Consider the following 26311-nt stretch of genomic DNA (forward strand, 5'->3'; position numbering starts at 1 on the left):
AAAGATATGAGTGTAGCGAATGTTATTCTTGGAATTAGAATAATCTAGAATGATAGTGGCATAACCTTATCACAATTGCATTATATTGAAAAAGTACTTAAAAAGTTTGATATTTTCGATTATATTCTAGTATCTACACCTATAGATTTTCAACTGAAATTAGCATTTAATTCTGATAGAATAATTGATCAATTGTAATATGTAAGAGTAACTGGTTGTCTGATGTATGAAATTACTTGTACAAAACTAGACATAACATTTGCTGTTCGAAAGTTGAGTAAGTATACAAGTAATCCAAGTAACTTGCATTGGCAAGTAGTTAAGGGTACTTTGATATTTGAAGAAAATAATCAATTATGGATTATGTTATAGTGGATATCTTTCAGTTATAAAAGGATATTCTAATGCTAGTTAGATTACTAATACGAAAGATCATGCTTTTACCAGTGGGTGGATCTTTGTACTTGGTGGGGGTGTATTTCTTGGGGTTCTAAAAAACAAACATGCATAATGGATTCCACTATGGTAGCCGAGTTTATTGCATTAGCCGTAATAGCTAAAAAAGCTGAATGGCTAAAAAATTTCTTATATGAAGTACCTTTATGGCCTAAACCAATTTTACCAATTTCTATCCGATGTGATAGTGAAACAACTCTGGTAAGGGCATATAGCTAAGTATATATTGAAAAGTCTAGACATATTGGATTAAGACATATCTATGTTTAATAATTAATTTCATATAGACTGATCAGTATAAATTATATGAGGTCAAGTGAAAACTTGACAGATCCTTTAATAAAAAGTCTTGCTAGAAACTTGGTAAAAAAAACCTCTATAAGGATGAGGCTCAAGCTTATGAAGTAAAGTCACCCATGATGAAAACTTGACTTAACGCTTAGTATAACATCAAGTCTTAAGTTTAATAAGACAAAGTACATCATCTGTATATGACTATTAGTACTATACTAATGTTTAATGTTATCCCAAGTAAACTGCTAGCTACTTGTAATGGTAAAGGAATGATGACTAATATACTTTTAATAAACCTATAACAAAAATATGTTAGAGTATTATAATTATGAGAACACTCTTGATGGAAGCTACCTATGTGAGTGTGAAGTGTGGCCGTTTCTAAGAGCTTAAAAGCTTGGCTTTAATAGCACTCATAAAAAGAGGATACAGACACATGGCCATAAATGTGTCACCGAATACCAAGCATTCATTGGGTGTTGAAATCATTATGTGAAACAAGTTCGGTTAACCAAATGGAATAGCTTGTTCAAAGCATAGTCTACCATGTGATTTTGGTTAACTTTAACTTGTTTTCACTAAATGAAGATTTAAATTGAAAGATGCCTTTATTTATGCAATTAATTTCCAAGGTCATCATAAATTTGGATTATTTTGAAAATGGTAGGGGATTGTTAGAAATTTTTAAAATAAAATATAAGAAATAATCTCACATTAGAAAAGAAAAAATAAAGACAAATAGTTAAGTCTATTTAAAACAGAGAGATAAGTATGTTCAAAATAAACAGTTTCAACTATTTAAAAATATACAATTTTTATCTATTCAAAATAGACAGTTATGTCTATGAAAAATTATACTTATCTATTTATAAAAAGGGCTTTTTTGGCTTTCTGAAAACATATAGAAAACAATTCTTGGAACTCTTTCTCTTTCTTCAAACTCCAAATTTTTTTTTATAAAAGTTTGTTGCAGAAAATCTATATAGAAGTTCAGTGATCTTGTGATATGCCGATGATTACTTGGTGGATTGATTTCGTCAGTGCAAAATGCAATTAGTTATTGGACTTCATTGTATCCATAAGGTTTATTGCCTACAACTTTTTTGCACACCTACTAAGTGAATAATACGGTAGGAGTAAATAAAACCTTAAAGAAAGTGACACCATTACATACCTTAGAGCCTTTCTTCAAAATTTCAGATTTACCAAAATCAATAATTCTAGATTTTTAGTGTTTACTCTAATAGGATATTCCTAGAAGCTTGTTTGAAGATTCAATGAAGCAAGTCAAAATTCAAATTACAAAATTTTTGTAAAATTATTATATGCAAGGCATGTTACCTTCATTACAAAGGAGTTTTAAAAGGCTTCAATTTAGAATATCAGATACAATGAATCTATTTATGGATAAACATAAAATGGAAAATTTATTATATATGAAAAAATAAAAAGGAAAAAAGAATTGAATTATTATTTTCGATAAATTGTTGGAATTTAAATTCTAACATTTGCTATACTTTTTTATCTCTAAATTATACTTTTTTATAAAAAATTTAAAAAAGTCATAATGTGTTTTTGATTTGAGAGATCATAAGATACTATAAATAGACTAAAGTAAATATAAGTAAAAATATATTATTAATCTAACACGCACCATTTACAATAGGGAATGTTTTTATCGGTTGGGAAAATTTTTAATTATTGAAAATAAGGTTTATCCATTTTAATTGAGGTAACCAAATTAATAATATTAATTATGTAGACATTGAAAGAAAGAAAGGTTGTCCACAAGGTACTTCATGAATTTTTTCAAAAATCTATTTTTTTTTATTTTTTTGTTAAATATATTTTTTATTTTTTTACTTTTAACATTTTTATTTGTTTTTCCTACTTTATTTTTTACTAGATAAATTTTGTAAAAAAAGTCATTGAAGGTAAGATGATAAAACAATTCGTTTAGATTTCAATTTGCAACAATTCAACATAAATGTTTTTTTGTTTTAAATCCGATATTGGATCAAGAATTTTTTTTTTTTTTGTAAATTAGTTCAGGTAAAAAATAAATTTAAAGAATTTCACCTCATCCCAGATGTCTGCTACGCATTTTATTTGGCTTGAATAACAGCAAAGTTTTGGATATTACGTCTTAGTCTTAATATATATAAAGTATATATTTTATTATTTATTTAATTTTATTTTTATATATGAATTTTATTAAAATTTATTATTTAATATATTAATTTAAAATTTACATGCACCTTATTTGTTTTTTTGATTTTTTTTGTTTTAAATTTTTTTATTAGATAAATTTTATAAAAAAAAAAATAATGTATGTAGAGATGACAAAACAATTATATTTGATGAGTTCCGATTCATCACGTTCCAACTAGTGTATTTTTTAAAATAAAGATTGGATTTTACCTTTATGAACAATTTGCATCAAATCGAAATTGGGTTTGAGATGTTTTGTATTTTACCCTCCTTAAAATATATATGATAGATTTTCATTTATTACAATCCAATTAGTATTTTTTTTAAAGAAATATTGAATTTTACATTTTTAAATAGTTTACATAAAATCAAAATCGTACTTGAAATGCTTTGTCTCCCAACTTCTTCGAAATATATAAAAAATATATTTTATTATTTATATTTATATATATATGTTTATATATTATATTAATAAAAATATTATTTAATACTCAATTTAATAAAAATTATATTTATATATAATTAAATTATAATTTATATTAAAAAATAAATCATACGTACCTGCAATTTATAATTTAGATTTTGAAGCTTTATGTTTTTTTTTTTTTCAACTTTTTTTTAAACTTTGATTTCTTTTATTATTTTAATGAAATGATATGACGGTGGTAAGTGTCCCCCACACCTTTTTCTTTATTTTTAAAAAATTTTTATTTTATTTTATTATATTTCCTTCTTCTTTTTTTATATCTTTTTTAAAATTTTTTAATTTCTTTTATTTTTAATAGAATGATGTGACAGTGGTCAATATCCCGTACACCTTCTTCTTTCAATTATAATTATAATTTTTGTTATTTCATTTCATCTTACCAAATATCTTTTTTTTTTTTTTTTTTTTTTCCATTTTTCACTTACTTTTTTCTCTATCTCTTTTTCTCTACATGCAGCTTTCATTTTTTAACTTTATTTTCCTTCATCTCAATTTCTAAACCCCGTTATTCTCTCACAATTCTCTTAAAAAACAAGATGAGGGAATAATCATAATGGTGGAATGGAAGATGCTATGGTGAGGTCAAGATCCAAGAGGGATATGCACTTATATTTGATTTTAATTTGTATTTGCGTTTTTTTAAATATTTTTATTATTTATTTTTAAAGAAATACATTTATATTTGTCTATATTTGTCATCCATTAAAATTTTATATAAGAAATTTTACTTTTTTAATATTTAAAATATAATTTTAAAAAATAAAAAATAATTCAACAACAAAGTGTTGGTCTAATTCTAGTAATATAATTGTAGTGGATACCATAAATCTTTGAATATTTTAAAATGTGATGTTTCCTTTTTCTTAAAACAAGCGCGTTCTTTCTTTTTTTTTTTTAATTTAAGAAAAAAATTTCAAAGAATGGGCATTTTTGTGGGGGTGGTTGTTGACTGAGCTTTCATATTTGGTTTTTTTTTTTTTTTTTTAATCAAAGAAAAATTTAAGTACTAATTTTTTACATTGTAAGTCCAAAGGGTCCATTTGGACTCGGGCGTGAGAAATGTGGAAGAAAAAAGGAACATCATTTGACGGGACTTGCCCAAAATTGTGGCAGCCTAGCATTTTCATTTTAGAAGGGGCTATTATCATGAATATTTTTTAAATTATAATAAAATATTTAATATAATATTTAAATTTAAAATTTTTTTAATATAATATTTAAATTATGAATATTTAAATTAATATATTATTTAAAAAATTATTTATTTATCATGTGTTATCATTTAATATTAATTATATTAAAAGTAAATATCATATTAATTAACAAATTTATAATACAAGTATCATATTAAAAATTTTAAAAATTAAAATATTATATTAAATATTATATTATAATTTAAATTATTCATGACATTAATTTTTTAGAGTAATTGAGTATTGATTGGGTTGGATGGCTTTTATTTTTCTATAAAATCCATCTTCTTATAGATTCTTGCTTTGGTAAGACTTCATAAGAAGGTAAAAAAAATTTTTCCTTAGTTCTCAAAATTTTTAGTAATATAATTTTAATTTTTCTCAATTTTTGGACATAATTTGACGATTCGAAATTTATGTTCTTTAGAATATAAAATAGTTTTAATTTGATATATGATTTAAACTTTATTTGGATCGTCGTTGTCCAATCCCAAAATAATGTAATGATGTAATAAGAATTTCTTCCTATTTATCATCTATCTATAATCTAAATGTAGCATTAGTTGATTCATGATCGGTCATTCAAAACCCTTTTTTTTTAAATAAAAAATAAAAATTTAATTTGATGCAATTGTAGTTGTTAGTATGTGATATTGAATGGTAGAGCAATATAAAAATCCCAAAAAGGAAAAGAAAAAAAAAAAAGAAAAAGGGTAAGGTGATTTGCTCATTTTGGCAATTGCACTCTTATTAAGTTTGTTAAAGAGGAATGATTAGGTGCAGGCCTCACCTATATTTTGTTTCATGTAGAATCCAATTCTAATGCCATGCCTAAAGCAAAGATGAAAAAACTCAAAAACTATAATTTGGGTTCGGACTTTTGGAAAAAAAAAAAAAAAAAGAGAAAAAAAGAAAAAAGAAACCAATGACTTGCTGTGAATTGGAATTGTGATTTAAGTGGGTGCACTTTGACTTCGTGGCTTGGAATTAAAGTCATTTTCGATGGGTTATCAACCAATTTAATAAATTGGCTGAAGAAAGAGGGTGAACCCAAAGATATTGTTCTAAAATACTTTTGGCAGATGGAATTTCCTTTTGGAATTGTAGGTGGCTTGTTGAATTTTTTTTTTAATATATATTTGAAATTAGTGAAGATTTCTGGTTATAGGAATGTTATTGATTTTTTAAAAATTTTGATTACAAATGTAATTATTATATTAATTAATACATTAAAATTAATCAAATTAATTGTAAATTAACGCATTCAATATTAAAGTATTGTTGCAAGTAATAACTTAACTAACTTTAAGAAGAGCTAGTCAACATTTTTCTTTTCAGAGGAAAAGAACACTGACTGAGCTAGTGCTGAAGATTCTAATTCTGATACTAGACAGAATAACTGGACAGACAATTTACTGAGGGCCTTTGCTCATTGGACAAGAGGCATCTGCCAGGCAACTCGTTCTCAAGAACTTTTATGGGAAAGGAAGAGTTATTGGCCTTTTATTTCGTTTTCAAGGAATTATTAAACAGTTATCTTATGAGAAATCAATTAATGAGGCCTTTTTTTTATTTTTTTTATTTAGTTTGGATGCTCAGGTAACAAATCCATGCAACTTTGATCCTCTCCTCGGGGTGCATTTGGATGCAACTGTAGCTGTAGCTCCGGTGAGATGCAGTTGGCATCCAAAAGCTATCCTTTGTTATCCAAATGATGCATCGGTAAAGCATGTTTTGGTTAATTCAACCGTGCCACCTTTTATTCTTTCACTGAACTTTTTAAAGTTTTGTTGAAATTTGTTTTTCCAACGGAAAATTTTCTTCTAATTTTATTTTTAATTTTTTTCCTTTTTACCCTTAAAAATATAATACAATAACAAATAATAAAACTAATCCTTATATACCATATTCTATGATCGACTATATGAAAAATCAAATAAGAAAATTAGTAGTCTTTTGGATTCTACCGGACCTCTGGTGTGATACGATTAAGCTCATCATACTTTCAGTTGAATTCAAATGTCAACTAAAGTGAGGTCAAGTCAATGTAAATTTTTTATTAAATTATTTTTAATCGTAGATACAGTAATTTTTTTTTCAATCGTAATTACAGTAAATTTTATTATTATTTTTAATCTTACCACAATCAATCTTAACACACATCCAAATAGAGCCTTAAATTAAGTTATAATTTGAATATTTTTGCGTTATTCATTTCTATCAATAATCACATTTTCATATAATTTCTTAACTATCATCTCATTTTTTATTATTTATATTCATATCTTTCGTAATTTACTTCTAAATGTTTTGATCACTTCTAAATCTAAAGACTTAATTTTCATAATTGGTGTACAACTAGACTTAAGTTTTACATTTTCAAACTATTGCAAACAATCCTCTCTTATTTTCTCTTCAATTCGAACTATTTTTAATTTTTTTAAATCTTTTTATTTTTAATTTTGTTTTTTTAGTCTTATTACACATTCATTTAACCATCCTTATCTCCATTACATTCATTTTCTTCTCATGTTGTTTCTTAATAGTCCAACATTCAATTTCATACAATAATATAAATCTTACAGATATTTTATATAACTTTGCTTTTAATTTTAAAAATATGTTACGATTACACAAAACACTCAACGCATTTCATTACCTCACCTAATCCTTAAAAATATAGTGTTAGGATAAAATTTTTCCTAAAACTTAGTTTTTGCTTTTTGCTTTTTTTTTTTTACTTTTTTATTCAAAAAATTTTAATTATAATAAACTAAGAAATAAACATCTTTATAATTAAATAATTAATTAAAATAAATAAGTGTATAAATAATAAAATAAATAAACATACTAATTTTTATTACATAAAAATTTTAATATAATATCTTTATTTTTTTTATTACAATTTATTTCGTCGAACTAACTATATTTATCTAACCATATATTTTATCATTAATTTTAATTTCATCTTTACAATAACTAATTTAACCATTATAATAATTAATCTTATGTTAACAAATATTTTCAATTCCATCTAACTCATCCAAATAATTCATAATAAAAAAGTTTCAACAACCATTAGGAAAGCCAATTCTGAGCACCCTGGAACCTGCAGCCACTCGTGAGTGTGTTACGAGTCGAAATTGCAAGCTGGAAGGAGTTGGGCTTGATGAGCCCTTGAAGTTAGCTGGGGTCCAGTCTAGTCCAATAAATAATAATTAGTTTAAAAGTCTGTTTAAGGTTAGAATTAGTGTCTGTTGCTATTAATTTCTGGACTAGTTACGTTTGTTGCAGAGTCATGTTGAGCTGGAATAATATAAGGGATGTCACAATGGTTGTATGGCATATATATGATTACTGAATACAATTCTGATAATGGAATTGAACCTATAGATTTCTTCCTATTCTTTCTTCATCCTCTACTTTTTCTACTCCCTCCCTCTTAATTGCTTTTTGCATACTGCAGAAGCTAATCCCTCGTCTCTGTTCTATTTAGCTCATATCAGAGTGACATTAAGCACTACAGAAAGAGATATTGAACTTCAGGTTTGGTTTGACGAAATAAATACCTTCTCCAAGAGAAGGGTACTGAAACTTGCTAAAGCAGCAGCTAACACCACAAGCCCACAACCCAGGCCTTTGTGTTAGCCTATTTCCACTTTGTTTTTTTCTAGTGTTAGCGTCCTTTGTCTCTCTACTCGAGCGGATGCAAATATTGATGTGAGAAAAATAAGAAAATTTGAAAATTTTTTTTGGATATTTTTAAATTTTTTAAAATTGTTTTGGATTTATTAAAAATTTTTTATTTTTCGTTAAATGATTATTTAATTTTATTATTAAAAATATATATTTGATAATATTAGTAATATTAGTAATGATGGAATTATATTTTTTTAAAATATGAGAATTTATCATGAATAATTATAATAATATAATAATATATTTTTTAATTTTTAATTTTTTTTACATATTATGAATAAACACCAAAAAAAAAAAATCTTAGATTCGTTATTGTTTGTACTAATGCTTATATTTTTTTTGTAAAAGAAGTTGTAATATGAGAATTTAAAAAAATTATAAATATTAAGTTTTAAAATTTATTGTATATTATTTTTTTAAATAACCGAATTACTACATAAATTAATTAAATTAACTCTAGATTTAACCTTTATGTTTTTCTAATATATTTGTTTCGATACCCAAAAAAAGTCCTCCCCCAGTCCTCTGATCGTGGGGGCTTGAAGTTTCAATATGGGCTTAACAAACCTAGTCCGTCGAATAAACAGCGGCCTTATGTTTCAAACATATTGCTTCACAACTGGCCCGCACCCAAGATTATGGGCTGATTTCTAGGCCCTGAAATTCTTACAATTTTTTTTTAAGACAAACCAATTAAAAGCTTCATGTTAATGTTGCTAAACAAATATGAAATACTTTGTAAATTATTCGTTCTTCTTGTACAGCTTAGACTGTTGCAAAAGAATAGTTTCTCGAAGTGTTCAAAATAATAATGTATTTATTGGCCTTATTATGTAAACTAAGAAATAATGATGAAGAGCAAGGGGCTTTTGAAGGTTCTAAATGTAAGATTTGAATCGTGTTAAATATGAATGAATATATGTATGTAGTTTATTTATTTATTTTTAAAAGTATTTAAATTTAATTTATGTTTGATCAAAAAGTTGTTATGTTCATTCAAGTTTTAAATAATATGGTACGTGCATTCAATTTGATTAAATTAAATAAATTTATTTACGAATATTAAATAAATATATTCATAAATATATATAAATAAATATATTCATGAATAATAAATAAACTATTATCAAATAAATTTAAATACATAAATCCTAAATGAATATAAATAAATCTTAAAATAAGATTAAAAATAAATGATAAAAATATAATTATATTATTATTATTATAAATGAATACTAAAAAACAAGTTTTAAACGAATCTTAAACAAATTTGTTTACAAATGTAATAAATCAAATAGATTTTGTTTTTATTTAATTTGTTTAATAAACGAATATAAAAATACTGTTCAAAATCGCTTATTAAGCTTAATAAATAAATACAAATGAATAGAAAATACTATTCTTCACTAATGACAAATGACTCATCAAAAGCTTTATTCGTTTAAGTCCCTAAGAATGTGAGTGATTTTGTACATTAAGGATAAATATTATAAAATATGTATTTAAATTCAAAACTTAACTCAATTAATTTATATAATTATTTTTAAAAAATAATAATTAATAAATTTAAAATTTAAATCTCAATACTTATAATTTTTTTTTATTTTCTTGCTACAACTTCCTTTCTACCAAAAAGATATCTATTTAATAATAGTATGTTAATTTTAGAAGTACGTGTCCACAAAGTTGTGACATTTTTGCATTTCATCACGGGTGATGAGAGAGTGATTTTACAGGCTAAAATACTAAAAAGATCTTTCTCGGCAACAAAAAAAAATTAAAAAAAAATCTTTATCATTTTACTTAAATAAATTTTTATATTTTTTTATTTATATTTTTAAGCAAATATTTATTTCATTTATATTAAGAGATTATTGAAGTATAAATTAAAAATTAAGAGTTTATTTGAATATAAATTAAAATTTAAAAATTTATTTAGATATAAAGTAAAAATTAAAAATTTATTTAGATATAATAAAAATATAAAATTTATCTAAATAAAATAATAAAATTCAAAAACTTTTTTTTTTTATTTTAGCCTGTTCTATAAGAAGTGTTTAATGCAAATGAACTTATTTCAGGCTTGGTTTGCTTTTGATTAGATAGCACACAAGTGGACTTTACAACCGAAGTATTGGGCATTAATTGTTCTGTCATATGGTCCCAGTAGCTGTAATTTGGATCCACTGCATTTTCTCTCGAACATTTATTCCAAGAAAGTACTACTGCCTAGCCATAACTGCCAAAGCAAGCAGATCGGCAGCTCTTAACTTGAGCAAAAAAGGAGGTAACTCTATCGCAAGAATTGGAAACAATAGTATCCATGGAAAATAGTAGAGATGGCCAAGTTCACCAGCTACATGGGAAGGATTATGTAGACCCTCCACCGGCTCGCTTGTTGGACATGGAAGAGCTTAAGAGCTGGTCCTTTTACAGAGCTCTTCTTGCTGAGTTCGTTGCTACCCTTTTATTCCTTTACATCTTAGTTGCCACCGTTATCGGTCACCAAAGGCAAGCACATCCCTGTGATGGTGTTGGTCCTCTCGGTATTGCTTGGGCTGTCGGTGGCATGATCTTCGTTCTCGTCTATTGCACCGCCGGAATCTCAGGTAATCAAAAAACTTCAGCTCCACTGAAACTTTGGTTTTGTCTTTTGTATTTATTTTCCTATCCCTAGCTATTGGGTATTCATTTGCATGGTTAAACTAGTCAGAGAATGAACCAAGCTACTCTAAGAAGTAGAGGACATATTGACTTGTCATAGGCGAAGCTTATTTCTTTTTTTGATCTCTTCTGGCTAAGAAAATTGATATACTATGATTAAATTGGTTTCAATGAAAACATGAAGGTGGATCAAATGTTAACTCGTTGTTATAACAGGTGGTCACATTAATCCGGCTGTTACGTTGGGGTTGTTCATGGCCAGGAAGATTTCATTGGTTCGAGCGGTATTCTACATGGTTGCGCAGTGTTTGGGAGCTATTTGTGGCGCAGGTTTAGCGAAAACCATCATGAGGCACTACTACAATAATACACCAGGGGGCGGTGCCAACACCGTGGCTCCTGGGTACTCAAAAGGCACCGCTTTGGGAGCTGAGATCATTGGCACTTTCGTCCTTGTCTACACCGTTTTCTCTGCCACCGATCCCAAAAGAAATGCACGTGATTCCTATGTCCCTGTGAGTATTATAGTAGCAGACAGGACCAGTACACAAGACCACTCAATATGATTCGTATTTAAGAAAAGCTACTCTTTATTAGCTTTTTCTGCTGTTTTTCTGAAGCTTTTATGACTTAAACTTTTCTGATACCGGTGCCATTTAGGTGTTGGCTCCCTTGCCAATAGGATTTGCTGTGTTTGTGGTGCACCTGGCCACCATTCCCATTACTGGAACTGGCATAAACCCGGCTAGGAGCATTGGTGCCGCCGTGATCTACGACAATGAAAAAGTCTGGGATGATCAGGTATATAGTTAATTAATTTCACTTTTACCATATTATTATAGTGATAAATTCGATTAGTGGCAGATTTCCTTGGCCATTTTGGTATTGATGGTTTGATATTAACTTTTGAGGGTTATTTTTGTATATTGGTGGTGGTGATGTAAAACAGTGGATATTTTGGGTTGGCCCTTTCATTGGAGCGCTTGCCGCAGCAGCATATCATCAATACATACTGAGAGCTACGGCCATCAAAGCTTTGAAATCCTTCCGCAGCAACCCTACAAATTAAAGGCCAGTGGACCCTGGCTCCTATATATGCTGTCTATGTATGTTTCTTTTGGAAAATTTATATGCTTCTGTGTGTGTTTTCTCAGTGTCAACACTTGTTAATTGTAGTTGTAACATTAAGTGAATCTTAATAAAGGTTTAAAAAAAAGTGAGTGGAAATATGAATGCCAGGCTTATGTAATTAATGCGTCAAGATCGGCATGCTGAACATTCCTATACGTATTTTGTTTTATATGCCTTGTATTCGCACAGAAGGGGCTACCAGCTGTCTTGGGAAACTCATTTTCTTGCTTTAGAAGACAGCATTTCTATGCAGGCACCCCGCAGATTCCCCTTTCAATTGTCTTAATCTAGGGACCTTACTATTTAACAATATAGTATGAATATATATATATATATATGTGTCTGTACGCGCGCATGCTTGTATATGTGGTAAAAGGTAGCAACGAAATTAACGTTGGACGATGACGAGAAATAACACATTCTCCGTTGACAAAAAGTGTGAAAATAGCAACCATTCAGTATAAATTCATAATAGGTACAAGGTTAAGGTGAAAATGCAATGCTTTTGGATGCACAAAGAGGGAGCTCCCAGATAACTTACCGACACCGACCAAGGTCAATTGATAAAAGAGGGAAGAGGACAAGGAGGAAAACCCCGTATATGGCTTATACCAAAACCACACTATTACATCTTGCTAGGTACTCAGCTTGCATTTTAAATGCATCCGATCCAGTAACAGAAGCAGCCCTTTGATAATGTGTAGCATGTCAACCGCCCACCAAATAAGTGTTGACTCAATTGGTCAAAACTCTTCCTCCTCAGAATAAAAAGTTTTGAATTTAAGTTTTATTAATGATCATTTGTTAAGATCATATTAAATGTATGATTTATATTTATTTATTTTTTATCATATATAATATATATATTTTTTGATTTGAAGACTGAACAATTTATTTATCTTAAATTTCTCTTAAAAAAAATTTTCAACCACCCCACGAGAATTTAGATGCTACTTTCTCAAACAAAGTAGAGCTGTATTTGTATGTAAGAGTAGATAGTAGAGGATCAGGAATGGATGCTTAGAGGCAGGTCCATGAACCATTTACAACTCTGTCAGCCAGTCAAATTCATTTTCACATGTTTCGAATAGGAGTAAAATAGAGCTTTATTTAAAGAACCCACCTAACACTGCCCAAGTTTTCCACATAATTAAACAGTTGAGCATTAGAGTGCGTAGGAAAGCCCCTCAGGGGCTACGTATCTTGGACCCTTTCTACCATTCAACTACCTTAGAACAGGTCTTTCCCTCAGATTTACAGGTGGGCATAGTTGGGCTCCTACTCATACCAGCTACAGCTGTTTCTCTGAAAGAGCACAATGCTATTTTCACGGATATTGTCAAAAAGCTGCCCCACCCCCTCCCCCCCACAACACAAAATATTCCTCCCTCCAAGATCACCGCTGCGTAAAAATGTTGCCCTCTCAGCTGTTGTGAAAAAGTTATATGTACGTACTCATTGCTTCAACGAGATACAGATCCTAAATTCTACTTGTAACATTATTATCAATCTGGCACTTCTAGATTTTTTTTTTTTTTGCCTCAGAATATGCCAAGATCAATCATTCATGGATAATGCCAATTCTGCCATTCCAAACTCTTGTAATCTTACCAGACTAGTACTTCCATATATAAGCAAATCAATTAGTAAAGCTTAAACAAAATAAATGGAGACCACTAAAGCCTAGGAGAAAACTGGCATTTGCAACACAGTTGAGTTCAATCTCAAAGATTATACATTTTATAATGGTAAAAGTAGGACCGGACATGGGATGAACTCTGCCAGTAGATTTGCATCCACATGCTTGGAATGGATGGCTTCCATGCTTATAACCACTAGATCCAAATTTAGGTCGTCAGCAACTTCACCAATGATAGCAGTAGGCTTGCTTCCTTCCCCAAGTCGCTCCAGCAACTTGAATTCCTGAAACCCACCTGTTGCTTTTCACACCAGTTAGCACCTGGTTAGAAAGCTACATTTAAAGAAAAAAAAATAGACAAATGGTAACTAGCACAGTACACCTTAATTTCATGTATATATTGTACTTTTAAATCAGAACATTTTTGTGGCACATCCATGCGATACACAAAGAATATGGTCAAATATATTTGTACCAAATATCGATTCTAATTAATTTCTGATGAAAATTCCTAGGAAGCAAGACCAAGAAAATGCCCAACGGACCATTTCTCCATTAGTACATGTAAGCAATACCATGCATGGTGAATTTTCCATTGGCCCTGAGCCATGGCTGTAGGCACAGCAATATCAAACCAATGTAAGATACATATATGTAAGCAATTATTTACATATTCCAAATTTTCTATAGTGAATTTTTGCAAAATTTAAGATTTCATAGAATACATGCCTTGAGACAGATGCCAACGAATGCTAGCCAGTTGAGCTTCATGCTCTGGCAACGCCTCTTTCTGTTTTTCATCAATAACTGCAACGTACATAGAGTACTTGGTTCTTGAAATCTTTGCTTTAAATATGTTCTATAACAATACATGCAAAATGGTACGGACAGAGAACAGTGCACATACCCACAACAGTAATGTCAGCCCCATTCTTCTTTGCCAAAGCAGCAGTGGTTGCAGCTGCCTGCTTAAAAATTTAAGAATTTAACCAAAGGGTGACGAGCCAAATGCAGACAAGGGTTTGGGCATCTTAAAGAAGCACCATTTTTTTTTCCTCTTTTAAAGAATTTAGATTGGGGTGTTTACGAAGGTCACCTGTCTTGTTCCTTCTGAAAGATAAGGATTTGTGTCCGTTATTGGTAGTAGCAGATGTTTGAAATGAGTAAATGCATCTGCTGCCACATTCACTTCAGAATTTTGAGGTTCAGCCTTGGCTGTTCACAATTAGACCAAAAACACAGAAAATATCAAAATTGTAGCTTGCAATAACAACTATAGTCAGCCTAAATTTTCCATTAAATTCAACATAATTTGTTCCCAGTAAACCATTTTTTCCGTGTCAATTCAAATTCCATAAACTCAAGAACACTAAACCCAACACTGCAATAAATATGAAAATCATAGCAGTAGTAAAACACGTTACCTTTGTGTCTGATTCTGTTAATTCTGGGAAAAATTGAGAGATTTCGGGCTTTAGACAAGAGAGGAAAAGGAGAAGAAGAAGATGATGATGAGGAAGTGAAAGCTAACGAAGACAGAGACTCCATAGAAGAAGGGAGAAATGAAGTTTTTGCGTGCTTGGACGTATCAATTGGAACCGCAACCAAATAATGAGCAAAAGCCATCAGAATCAGTGAACTGACAAAGAAAGAAAGAAGAGCAGTGACCCGATTGACGATTCGGGAAAGTTGCAGAAAGCAAACTTCTAAGTTCGTAATATAAAACAATAGAATAATAAAAATCGGACAAAAGAGATAGAAGATAATGATTGCATGCGTGCAACGTGTACTGAGATCTGTGAGTTCATTTTACGCGTGGGCCATTCTCAATCATGACCGTTAATCTTTGTTGTCTAAAGCTTCTACGTTGTCGCGTTGGGCCGTTGGCGATTTAAGACGCAACGTTTCGGAAGAGTTTATATATCATACCTTCTTTAAATCGATAAATAGGAGCCGATATGAGAAGAAACGACGACGATGACGACGACAGCGGAGATGGAGAAGGCGAGGAGCTTACCGATGAGAAAATGGCGACTATATCTCGTCACTCTTTCTTCGATTCGGAGAAAATCGCCTTCTCTATATCGATAATTGAGGTAGTATATTTTTCTTAAAAGGAGAAGGCTTTTAGAGTATATATTTATTTTTTATTTTTTATTTTTAAAATTTGTTTACAATAATCAGAATATGAAAGAAGACTATGGGTTGTTCGTGTGGCCTTGTAGTATCGTCTTGGCTGAGTATGTTTGGCAACGGAGATTGCGCTTTTCCGGGAATAGTGTAGTCGAGGTATTTTTCCCCATTAATTCCAGTTTTAAGCTTTGAGTTTCTTCGAATGTTGATATTTGTTTTTTGCAGCTTGGTGCCGGAACTTGCTTACCTGGATTGGTAGCTGCCAAAGTCGGCTCCAATGTTACCCTTACTGATGATGCAAATAGATCGGAGGTAGTGTTTACTTATTAGTTACTGGCAAACATATTGTCATGGGAGAAATTTGTCCTTTTTTTTTCTAGCTTTAAAAGCTTAATGGAAATTAATTTTGATTATATCCCTTTAACGGCGTGTGTTGAGCACTTGCTTGTCTCTGTCATAAAAGATCCTTAGTTATTACAAATTGATATCAAAGATCCTTGATTGTCACAAATTGAAAACGTTTGACCTTAATTTGGTACAAATTAAAGGTTTGATACCAAAGGTTTGGTCCTAAATCGAGCATTTAGCCTTATAAATTATATTTTACTTAGTGTTGATTTTGATATATATGCAGGTGCTGGACAACATGGAAAAAGTGTGTGATCTAAATAAACTGAAGTGTAAAGTAAACTGTCTTTACAATAATTTTTTATTTTGCTTGCTTGAATGCTGTCTTACTTTTTCGGCCTGGTGTCCATGTCAATTTCATTTTCATGGATTTAAATTTTGCTTTTCAGGTTTTAGGACTAACATGGGGAGTTTGGGATGTAGCCATATTTAGTTTACATCCAAAAATTATTCTTGGCGCTGATGTCCTTTATGATGCGCGTGGTAAAACTTCTTGATAATTTTCTTGATATTTGGCTTTTTCTTTTAGCTAATCAATTAACTTAAGCTGAAACGAAAATGAAACTTGTGTTCATAAGCTTTTGATGACCTCTTTGCTACTGTGGCATTTCTGCTCCAAAGGAACCCAGGCTCAGTTTTCATAACAACTTATCATAATCGAAGGTACTATTCTATATTCCATCTCATTTGGGTTCTGATATATTTTTGTCTATAGTTTCTGAAACACTAATCGGAAATTATGGTGGGGAATTTTGTCGTGTTCTCCAAAATCAAGTTCTTATAAGTGTTTCTGCTGAGAAATAATGTGCAGTGGCCATCATCTTATTGAGTTCCTAATGGTCAAATGGGGACTCAAGTGTGTGAAGCTTCTTGATGGTTTTTCGTTATTGCCATCTGATAAGGCAGCTAGGCTTAGTGGAAACATTCAATTAGCAGAAATTGTGTTGAATCACTAGCAGATTGAGGTAATGAACAACATTAGATTAGCTTGCAGAAGTTTTTTATGCAGCCATTCTGATGTGCATTCTTACTTCCGACTGCTGCAGGAAACTTCTTGCACTGGTGCCAGATGATTATGTGGTTTAATTCACTTATATATGTGTTGATTTATACTGCTCTTAGTAGCAGAAATGAACCATGCCTGCATAGACAAACTCAAGTTTAGTAAGATTGTAACATTGTAAAATTGTTGAAAATTAATTCGATTTATGTTTATTGTTAGTTAGAAAATGGCTTGCGAGATGTAGCTTGCCAGTTTTACTCTGGATATGTCAACAACTCGTTTTGATGCATATAGCCAGTTTTACTTTTGCATTAGATAAGGTCGAAGTCTCTTGTTTCTGTTCATCTATATTTCATCAATGAAAGTCCCATCTTTAAAGTAGGCTTTGCATGTCAAGGACCTTTTAGGTCAAGCTGGCTTTTTTCGTTTGATGATCTAAATTGTTTAGAATTATGTTGGGCCTGAAGATGCTAGAAGAGGGAACTATTTAATCTTTTTTGTGCTTTCCTAGATTATTCTTTCAGTAGCATGTTATTGAACTATTTGTAGCTCAAACATGAAAGTGTTTGGAAGTAGAGCAGTGAGTAGCTTCTTATTTAATAGTTTACTTATTCACTCAGAAGGCGAGTATGTTGTTCTCACAGCAGGACGCGGTCCAGCCTAAACTGGGCAAATGAAGTATAGTAAACCTAAAGCTAGTTTCTTAAGATCTCTATAAAGCCTCAACTTATCACAATAACGTAGTTGTGCTTCTTTAGCTATAAATTCTAGAGACAGTTTCTCTTGGTCTCCATTGAGGCTACTCATTTTGATCATAGAGTTACAAAAGCCTTATCTAAAGTTTGCTTTTAACTGGCAAACTTGTATATCAAATTTTTGGTTTCCTCGGATTTGTGAGAAGAGCTTGGTCAGAAGAAAACAGGGTTTTGCCATGAAGGATCAACTTGTAGTAGGTGTTATCAAAAGTTGTTGAAGAAGGAACCATTGTTGCTCCAGCATTCTTTGCCTTGTTATTGATCGGCAAACACTCCTTAAGCTTTGCTGCAAATGTACGAGGGATGCATTGTAGGGGTCGATGTCGTGCGTTGCATTCAAGTAGCGGATTCTATTCTCAAAGGACGAACATAGCATACAATTTGTGATGCCCATAGGCTATGTAGGTTGGGTTGGGTTCAGGTAAACATTATTGAGTTGATACTATTTGACAACCTATGCAGTGTGACCGGAAGTTTTAAACTTTACAAACAATAGTAGAATATTGATGCATGTATAACATAATGATATAAATATATCTTAATCTGAAAATTAAAAAAAATTACATATATCAAGATTTAAATTTTGAATTTATTAAAATTGTAAAAATTAAAAATGCTAAAATTTAAGTCTCCAACATTTAAACCTCGAACTTGCATATGTAAAACAGAATATTTTTGAAAGGGTACGCAACTCCAAATTTTATAACTTAGAAATGTAAGAAATGCTATAATCAATGTCTCTTGGTAAATCGGAACATATTTACAACACCGTGTAATTATGCCACTAGAGAAAAAAGAAAATAAGGAAGCTAAAAATGCTCTCCTCCTGTGTATCCAAAACAAGCCCTACGGTACAGAGTTGGGATGGGGGAGCTCTGAAGTAAAGAATGATTAAATTAAGGCAAAAAATGGAATGACAGCAATTGTGAGTGCAAACGACAAAGTTTTCATCCGAGGTGATTGGTTTGACAAGGGTGGCGATCCCCCTGGAAAGTCAGAATTTTGACCGTTCCCTGCTGTGGCTTCAGGATCCACAGCAGTAGCTGGAGGGACCGCCATTGGTGGCTCCACTGGTAAAGTGTTGGAAGTCTCAATATCATAACCTGTAGAAATGAGATCTTATTGTTAGAGATTTAAGATATCAATTGGATTGCATAAAACGCGCAGGAAACAGAAGGAGAAGTTACTCACAGTTGGATGCTTTCCATCCCAGTACCATCTTCTCACGATCAAAGACTATACGGTAACCAGTCATGAAATTTTCTGGATTGAATTTGATAAAAATGTAAGAAGCAATCAAGCATTCACTGAATACCTAGAAGAAAAACACTGACTCAATGCACCCAGAAACTAATGGCATGTCAGGCTTCAATTAAGTCCAGATACAACTAGAGGAGCTACATTATTTTATAGACAACGAGATTTAGCAACAGTGGACCCTATTGTCACTCCGGTGTTTGTAAGATACAAGATCAATGCATCTTCCAATCTTCGTAGACTTAACACTTTGTATATTCATGTTATGTAAAATATTAATAATTTGTGTATTTATATTGTGTTTTATATAAAAATCATGGACCATAATTTGTGTAGCTATGGAAAACAGAAAACCCATATATGATTTTTATTGAAATTTCAAATCATAGCACTTTCCGATATTATTTTATATGGCTTTCATGTTGCGTTTCTGAAGCTATATATTCTCTTCACACTAAATGTTCACCGTTCTCAGTTCCACCTAGAAAAGGTAAATTAATTATCAAATGAAAGTGTAAGTTCAGTGACACACTAGGCCAAATTTTCAACTTGATGAGAAATAACAGAATCATCATTATAATCATTGTGAAGTAAGCTCCAAAAATAAGTAAAGTTAATTGTGTCGGGGGATACTTACGTCCAATGATATTCACATTGTCACTTTTCACAACAGCCAAACAATATACATTCCCACGCTGGAGATCAAAAAGAAAAGATTAATTTCAACATAAGCCAAGGGGCAGGATTGACATCTGATAAAATTAAAATGAACGTTTACCCGTGAGGAAACCACCACTATTGGTTCCGTAACAAAAAATGGATCTCCACCTTTCATTGTCAGATTCACTACAGGGAACTGAAAGCTGGTTTGATTTGCACTGTAAGGTAAAAGAAGTCAGTGCCTGAGGCCTCGGACTATGAAGGATAAAGGCTTTAAATAAATAGATTACCTTAGGTCATAACAGTATTCAAAGGGAAGGTCGGAAGAATTAGACATATGCCGCTTCTCTATGGCTAAGTTGTTGAACTGCCAAATAACATTATGATAAATACTTATGAAAAAAATATATATCCAGTAAACAGCAGGATACATGCGATTTAAACTACTTACGCTCTCAGAAATAAGTGTATATGCTGGGTCATTCAAATAGGTAAATGAGGTACCGGAGTCAAAAATTGCATTGAAATCAAGATTCTCAGCGTTTCCTCCCACGTTTATTTGAGTGATACTGACATTGTAAGTGGGGCTGAAAATGAATATCAGGAAGAAAAGCGTCAGTAAAACCAACTAAAAGAAACAAGTATCAGAAACAGTGTGTTTGGCCGGATCTTAAACTAACAAGTTTGTTATCATCATTAATTCAATCAGAAAAGTAACCACTTACTGTGATTGCCTGAGATTAAATGGTGTTTCTCCTTGATCTGAGCTGCCACTATCACCAAAAGTGATTCTTCCAACCCCATCATTTCCAAAACACATAGAAAAAGAATTCGAAGCAATATTTTTTTTTGCTAATATGCTAGGAACAGATATGTTATCCATACCAAGCCCAAAAAGACCATTAGGAGCTGCACCATCTAATCCAGTCTGAATCTGCCCACAACTGCAATAGAAGAGTACCACATCAAACTCCTAGTCCTACAACAAGTAAAAAATTCCCAAACAGATATGCCAATAACAATGTGAAGAAGCAATATTAAGGAAAGAGGATACAAGTGACCTAGATTTTTCATGAATAATCATTTTTAAGAAACCTCACTGACCACACCCCTCTCTCTCTAAAATTCTGCAAAATAAATTCTCCAAAAAAAAAAAAGTTCTGGTGGATGATTTTTCACCCAACTTGCAGCAGCGTACCCCGAGAATCATATTATTTTACTTAGACTTGAAAAAAACTATGGGATTCAAAAATTAGCAGTGCAAATCATGTTGGTCACAGTTACATATCATTCGCTGGTGCTATTTTCCAAGACAGAAAAGTGGAAATACCGGCATTTACAATAATGTTTCTTAATGGCAAAGCAACCAAAAGGTACAAACCCGAAAGTAATGTTGGCTTCAATAGCTTTGGTTTTAACATCATCTGTAGTTAAGTGCAAGACATCCTCGACCAAGATCCCAGTAGATGAGGTGCCATTGGACAGATAGAGAACTTGATAAGGACAATCACTTTGAGGTGAAGAACATTTGTTTTGTTGTTTACACATGGCGCTGTTACAGGAAACCTTGGAACTTGTAGTTGACGTATTAGGGCTATAGATATTAAATTCTAATAACTGCAACAAAAATTACAAAAGATACCATCAAAATGGTTGTTCATGCATCAATAATATATTAAACCAGAAGGGAGGGAAAAAAATATACATTGGCAGTCGCAGGTCAAAATAGGGGTCAAGAAACGAAAAGGCCAAATTTCTAATAAACTAGATATAAACTGAGGAAAGCTTCACAGGATTTTGAAAATGAAGAAGTGGAGTAATTAAAGCATAAAACTTCAGAGAATAAAAGGATTACCTGATTATCGGCAATCCTTATGCCTTTCACACAACTGGTACAATCGCATGGCAACCAGAAGAGATCGCTGCCGGTGTCTAATGCCACCAAAAATGACAAAGCTGGCGTCCCTACTGATACATTGGCGTAATGTAAGCTGCAATTCTCAAATTTTGGAAAAACCATTACTTCACAACTCAATCCTAGAGCAAGAAGAAAATTCTGGAGAATTAAAAAAAGAAAAAAAAGAATGGCAGAGTGAGAGAGAATAGTTGGAGGAAATTTTGAAGGAAAGGGAAGCTCAAAGTCTCAAACAAGCATTTAAAAAACACAAAAAAATTTGAGATATACAAATTGAGAAGCTTTCTGCATAATATAACTCATCATCACGAGTTGTGAAGAAGGAAAAAGTTTTTTTTTTTCACCTTTTCTTCCCAATTCTATTTCCTTCGTCATTTTCCACCAACCAAACATAGTCCAAACCTCCTAAACAATTAAGCTGAACACTAAAACAAAAGAAAACAACCCACTTTTTTTCTCACCAAACAAACGGAACAAAAATGAAAAAAAAAAAAAACTAAAAAGAAAAAGTTTCTTGAAAAAAAAAAAAGTGAAAGTAAAGTCTACGGATTTTCAAAAATTCACTTCCAATAATTGTTGAACTATTACAAAAGCAAAAAAAAAAAAAAAACATAATTATCCAACAAAAATACTTTCTTTAAAAATCATAGAAAAATGTGAAATTCATAAAAGCAAAAAAGAAGTTGGATTGAGGTGGCAAGAAATCATACAATCCCAAGAAATCCAATTGATAAGTCTCGTTCCCACCGAAAAACGTAACAGGCGTCTGATCATTAGCCGTTGCCAATCGACGGCCCTTAATTATTTTATCACGGTGGACCATAGCACTATAATACTCCGGACTTCCTTTCACCGGCAACTCATTAACGGGCAGTATTTCCTTAACCGGATCCGAATACCTATGATGCATATCAAACCCGAAAGTTTGAAACCCATAACAACTTCCCGCGCTAAACCCCAAAACCACTAACAATAACACACAACTGTAACTACTAAACTCATTCATGTCTCAGCTTTTCCTTTCCTCTAATTCTGCCCTGCAAAAAAAAATCTTTTTCTTCCACAAAAAATGTGGAAAAAAAGTTGTTGTTTGGTGTTTCGGCCTTTAGGGGTTAAACTTAAGAAAAACGAAACCTTTGAGAGAAATGGAGTGACATTTTCGGGTTTGGTTGGTGTTTTGAAGAAAAATTTGCAAGGCAAAAGTCAAATGAAACAGCGGTCGTTTGGTCCTCAAGAGTGGTCGGAAAGTGGGTCCCATGCAAAGTATGTATATTTACTATTAATTAAATTATTACAATTATTTTCCTCTTTTGTTGTCGGGAAACACCTTCTATTTTGGAGATTTTTCGTTTGTATACCTGATTCTTTTCTCTTTTTATATTCAAGCCCTAGAATTTTTTCAGTGTAAATGAACAGAATAAAATACGAACAAATTTTATTATATTCGTAATTTATTTATTTAATTAATAAATTTTAAAATATTTTTTGTGATTATTTATTTTAATTTTAATAAATATAAATAAAAAAATAAAATTTGTTCACGAATTGTTTATTAAATATTGTGTTAATTTATATCTTTGGGTATAAATAAATTAAACATAAATTAATTTTATATATTCATAATATATTCATTTAATTAATGAATTTTAAAATATTATTTATTTATTAAATTTAATAAATAAAAATAAATAAAAACTAAATATATTTATAAATTATTCATTAAATGTTTTATTCATTTATATCTTATAAATTTATTTAGATACCTTTAATTGGTATCCAAATTTTGTACTGCTCTGTAAATATTTTTCCCTTTTAAAGAAATTGTTATTGGATATGGCTTAGCTAAGAAATCCCTAAGCTATTAGCTAATATTTTTTCTACTTGATTATAATTTATGATTTTTTTTTTGCTTTTTTTATTTTACATGTATGCTTATATTAATTTTTTTATTAAAAAATTTAAGATAGAAAAAATGATTATAAAATTTAGATTTAAATTTTAAATTTATGAATATCATTATTTAATATAAACTAATTTTATTAAATTTCAAATTTTATATTTATTCTAATTTGTGTAAGTATAGATTCTTTAATTATCTTGTATGTTTAAATTATTCATGCATGATATATTATGAATCAGGCCTAGTTGTTTTTTTTAATTATTTATCCAAGAAAGTGATAAGCCAAAAACCTAACTAAATTTTTTATTGATAAAAAAAAGAATAGTAATAATAATTATTATTATTTTACATTAGTCATCTAGCTCTTGTTCCGGCCAAAAAAATTAGCTCTTGTTTGGTTACGCTTTGAAGATTTTTGAAATCTTTGACTTAAAATTTTTCCTTTAATTATCCAATCAGAGTGTAGTATCATTTAAGAAATTATGTACTTTCTCATCATCAGTAAGTTATACATTATATATATTCTAATGAAAGGTCTATATCATATTTACTTTATTAAGAAACTTGTGTTGAAATTCTTTGGCTAATGAGATGTTGAAATCAATTCATATTTAAAACAACTTACCTTCTGTTTAAAATAAATAAATAAAATTATCTTTAACTTGTACACAATAAATTAGTTTCTTAATAGAACTAAATGTAATTAGTTAAGGGCTAATATTCATTAATCAATAGTCACTAATCAAGTAAAGAAAACAATTTCATGTATTTGGTATTTTAGTTTTTTTGCTATTTGTCTAATGTTTTTAATTTATTTCATATTTTTTGCTTTTCATTTTTATTATAAAAAACCAACCAAAGGAAACTTAAATAATTTAACTTCAAAGAAAAAAAAAAAAAAGAAGACTTGCAAGATTCAATAATAGAAAATTTTGTTTAGTTGGGCAAGGGGCAGAAAGAGAAAAGTGAAGAATCAAGGGGCGCAAGAGAAGGAAAAAAATTAAGAAGGCCATATTTGCAAAAAAAAAGGAAAATAGAGAAGGATGAAAAATGGGTAAGGGAGGGTTGGAGGTTAGTTGGTGGAAGTAACCGAGACGGAGGAAAGGGTGGGACTCCACGTTACAACTATTTTGCGCTGCAACGTGTACAACATTGTTCAATACTTGTCTCCACCTTAAATCTTACGTCCAACTTATAATAATAATAAAATATTTTATTATTACTCTCATTTTTCATCAACTCATCGTCCTTTTTTTCTCTTTCAATATTTTCCATTTTCCCTTCCAATCATCTAGTCAAGATCTTCATACATGTGGAACATTCTCAATCATGTGGCCGTAACCGTATCCACACTTCACACGGTCGCCTTCTAGTCGCTGCGCAACGTACGCCAGGGTGGGACCCACTACCCACTAAACGTGGCAGAAATATTTCGTTTGCCTTTTGTCATTTAATTACCGTAAAAAAAGTCAAGTACAATTAAGACTATGGATTAAATGAAAATGTTGACTTTAACGGAGCCATTAGATTGATAAAAATTACATATTTTATTTATAAAATTTAAGTTTAAATTTTTATTATCAATAATTATTTTTAATGTAAACAAATAAAATATGCAGGAAAAATATAAAACATTTTAAAGTGTAGATTACAGTTAATAATCTGTAATTAATTACTTTTTTTTTTTTTAACTTTTCAAGTTTGAACATTTCAATGTTAGGGGACAAGAGGGAAAGCGGAAGGCAACATCCACGAAGCATAAATGGCGTTGTCAAAAAACACTGACGACAGCCAAGGTAAAGTTCATTATTTCATTTCCCATCCCAACAAGAAAAAGGAAAAAGAAAAGAATGGTTCAAGGTCGACGATAGCTTCGCAATTGCTCAACCAAATGCCTGGTTAATGGAAAAGAAAAAACAAAAAAAAAAGAAGACTTTGAATACTTTTGGTCGGTTAGAAGTCCAAACCATAGACAAGTAGTCAATCATGTATAAAATTTAAGTCACACGCAATCCTGTAAAGAAAACTTATTTGCAAAATATCGACTTTCCGAAGGTTCCTGCGAGGTAGAAAGTCTAGACCATGGCCGACCCCGACCCAGTTGAGTGATGACTTATAGAAATTCTATCAAGGTTTTTAACTTTTTTTTTTTTTCTACAAAGAACACTGCAATTTAAGATAGAATAAAAAATTACAAATGTTAAAAATTAAGATTATATTTGATATATAAGATATGATAAGATAAGATAAAATAATATTATAAAGAAAATAAAATTAAATAATATTATTTTATTTTATATTTAATATATATAAAAATTTAGATAAAATAATTTATTTATTTATCAAATTTTTTTTTTCAAAAAATATATAATTTAAATTATTGATATAATTTTTAAAAATATAATTAAAAATATAAATTTAATTTATGAATTAAAAATAATATTTTTCACTTAAAGAGGATTAAATAATTTTATATCAAGAAAATTTTAATCCTCCTTATAATCCT

At 30.3% G+C, this 26311-nt stretch overlaps 4 protein-coding genes across 9 annotated transcripts; 2 read left to right on the plus strand and 2 right to left on the minus strand.

The window, feature by feature from the left end:
- The first annotated feature begins 10626 nt into the window (after nt 1–10626).
- LOC111291976 (aquaporin PIP2-7-like) lies at nt 10627–12430 on the plus strand. Its single transcript, XM_022884135.2, has 4 exons — nt 10627–10949; nt 11221–11519; nt 11665–11805; nt 11954–12430. Exons 1-4 carry the CDS (start codon nt 10664–10666, stop codon nt 12071–12073), a joined length of 846 nt encoding a protein of 281 aa, XP_022739870.2. The 5' UTR covers nt 10627–10663; the 3' UTR covers nt 12074–12430.
- A 1302-nt stretch (nt 12431–13732) lies between these two features.
- On the minus strand, nt 13733–15533 carry LOC111291797 (uncharacterized). 3 transcript variants are annotated; one of them, XM_022883819.2, is made up of 5 exons: nt 15199–15512; nt 14871–14989; nt 14682–14739; nt 14504–14581; nt 13733–14069 (listed from the first exon to the last, which is right to left on the minus strand). In XM_022883819.2, exons 1-5 carry the CDS (start codon nt 15398–15400, stop codon nt 13876–13878), a joined length of 651 nt encoding a protein of 216 aa, XP_022739554.1. In that variant the 5' UTR covers nt 15401–15512; the 3' UTR covers nt 13733–13875. The 3 variants fall into 3 exon arrangements, with proteins under 3 accessions (XP_022739554.1, XP_022739555.1, XP_089622861.1); XM_089766735.1 differs by lacking the exon at nt 13733–14069 and adding an exon at nt 14076–14386 and having other exon boundaries at nt 15199–15533; XM_022883820.2 differs by lacking the exon at nt 14504–14581 and having other exon boundaries at nt 15199–15533.
- Nucleotides 15534–15593: 60 nt separating this feature from the next.
- LOC111291796 (Putative methyltransferase family protein) lies at nt 15594–18584 on the plus strand. Of its 4 annotated transcripts, none has more exons than XM_089766734.1 (8): nt 15594–15870; nt 15959–16063; nt 16133–16219; nt 16542–16562; nt 16705–16798; nt 16894–16978; nt 17127–17280; nt 17362–18584. In XM_089766734.1, the coding sequence occupies exons 1-7, from the start codon at nt 15733–15735 to the stop codon at nt 17269–17271; spliced, it is 675 nt and encodes a 224-aa protein (XP_089622860.1). In that variant the 5' UTR covers nt 15594–15732; the 3' UTR covers nt 17272–17280; nt 17362–18584. The 4 variants fall into 4 exon arrangements, with proteins under 4 accessions (XP_089622860.1, XP_022739551.1, XP_022739552.1 ...); XM_022883816.2 differs by having other exon boundaries at nt 16542–16592; nt 17362–17699; XM_022883817.2 differs by lacking the exon at nt 16542–16562.
- A 161-nt stretch (nt 18585–18745) lies between these two features.
- On the minus strand, nt 18746–23105 carry LOC111291795 (aspartyl protease family protein 1-like). Its single transcript, XM_022883815.2, has 10 exons — nt 22616–23105; nt 21846–21981; nt 21372–21607; nt 20716–20934; nt 20442–20577; nt 20281–20357; nt 20109–20208; nt 19968–20025; nt 19265–19336; nt 18746–19176 (listed from the first exon to the last, which is right to left on the minus strand). Exons 1-10 carry the CDS (start codon nt 22909–22911, stop codon nt 18965–18967), a joined length of 1542 nt encoding a protein of 513 aa, XP_022739550.2. The 5' UTR covers nt 22912–23105; the 3' UTR covers nt 18746–18964.
- Between the last annotated feature and the right edge of the window lie 3206 nt (nt 23106–26311).

This window comes from Durio zibethinus, chromosome 10 (assembly GCF_047325235.1).
Source record: "Durio zibethinus cultivar Kanyao isolate XHJ-2024 chromosome 10, ASM4732523v1, whole genome shotgun sequence".
NCBI classification, from domain to species: domain Eukaryota; kingdom Viridiplantae; phylum Streptophyta; class Magnoliopsida; order Malvales; family Malvaceae; genus Durio; species Durio zibethinus.

What these genes read in the sequence shown, in the direction of transcription:
- LOC111291796 (XM_022883816.2), top strand. Translation starts at nt 15,733, where the DNA reads ATGAGAAGAAACGACGACGATGACGACGACAGCGGAGATGGAGAAGGC. An exon ending in CCGGGAATAGTGTAGTCGAG is followed by an intron (nt 16,064 to 16,132) that starts GTATTTTTCCCC and finishes TGTTTTTTGCAG; the next exon opens with CTTGGTGCCGGAACTTGCTT. An exon ending in TGTCCTTTATGATGCGCGTG is followed by an intron (nt 16,799 to 16,893) that starts GTAAAACTTCTT and finishes TGTGTTCATAAG; the next exon opens with CTTTTGATGACCTCTTTGCT.
- LOC111291795 (XM_022883815.2), bottom strand. Translation starts at nt 22,911, where the DNA reads ATGAATGAGTTTAGTAGTTACAGTTGTGTGTTATTGTTAGTGGTTTTG. An exon ending in CAATTGGATTTCTTGGGATT is followed by an intron (nt 21,982 to 22,615) that starts GTATGATTTCTT and finishes TGAGAATTGCAG; the next exon opens with CTTACATTACGCCAATGTAT. An exon ending in GAATACTGTTATGACCTAAG is followed by an intron (nt 20,209 to 20,280) that starts GTAATCTATTTA and finishes TTTACCTTACAG; the next exon opens with TGCAAATCAAACCAGCTTTC.
- LOC111291797 (XM_022883819.2), bottom strand. Translation starts at nt 15,400, where the DNA reads ATGGCTTTTGCTCATTATTTGGTTGCGGTTCCAATTGATACGTCCAAG. An exon ending in TAACAGAATCAGACACAAAG is followed by an intron (nt 14,990 to 15,198) that starts GTAACGTGTTTT and finishes AATTGTGAACAG; the next exon opens with CCAAGGCTGAACCTCAAAAT. An exon ending in TCGTTGGCATCTGTCTCAAG is followed by an intron (nt 14,070 to 14,503) that starts GCATGTATTCTA and finishes GAAAAGCAACAG; the next exon opens with GTGGGTTTCAGGAATTCAAG.
- LOC111291976 (XM_022884135.2), top strand. Translation starts at nt 10,664, where the DNA reads ATGGAAAATAGTAGAGATGGCCAAGTTCACCAGCTACATGGGAAGGAT. An exon ending in TTGCACCGCCGGAATCTCAG is followed by an intron (nt 10,950 to 11,220) that starts GTAATCAAAAAA and finishes TTGTTATAACAG; the next exon opens with GTGGTCACATTAATCCGGCT. An exon ending in CACGTGATTCCTATGTCCCT is followed by an intron (nt 11,520 to 11,664) that starts GTGAGTATTATA and finishes GGTGCCATTTAG; the next exon opens with GTGTTGGCTCCCTTGCCAAT.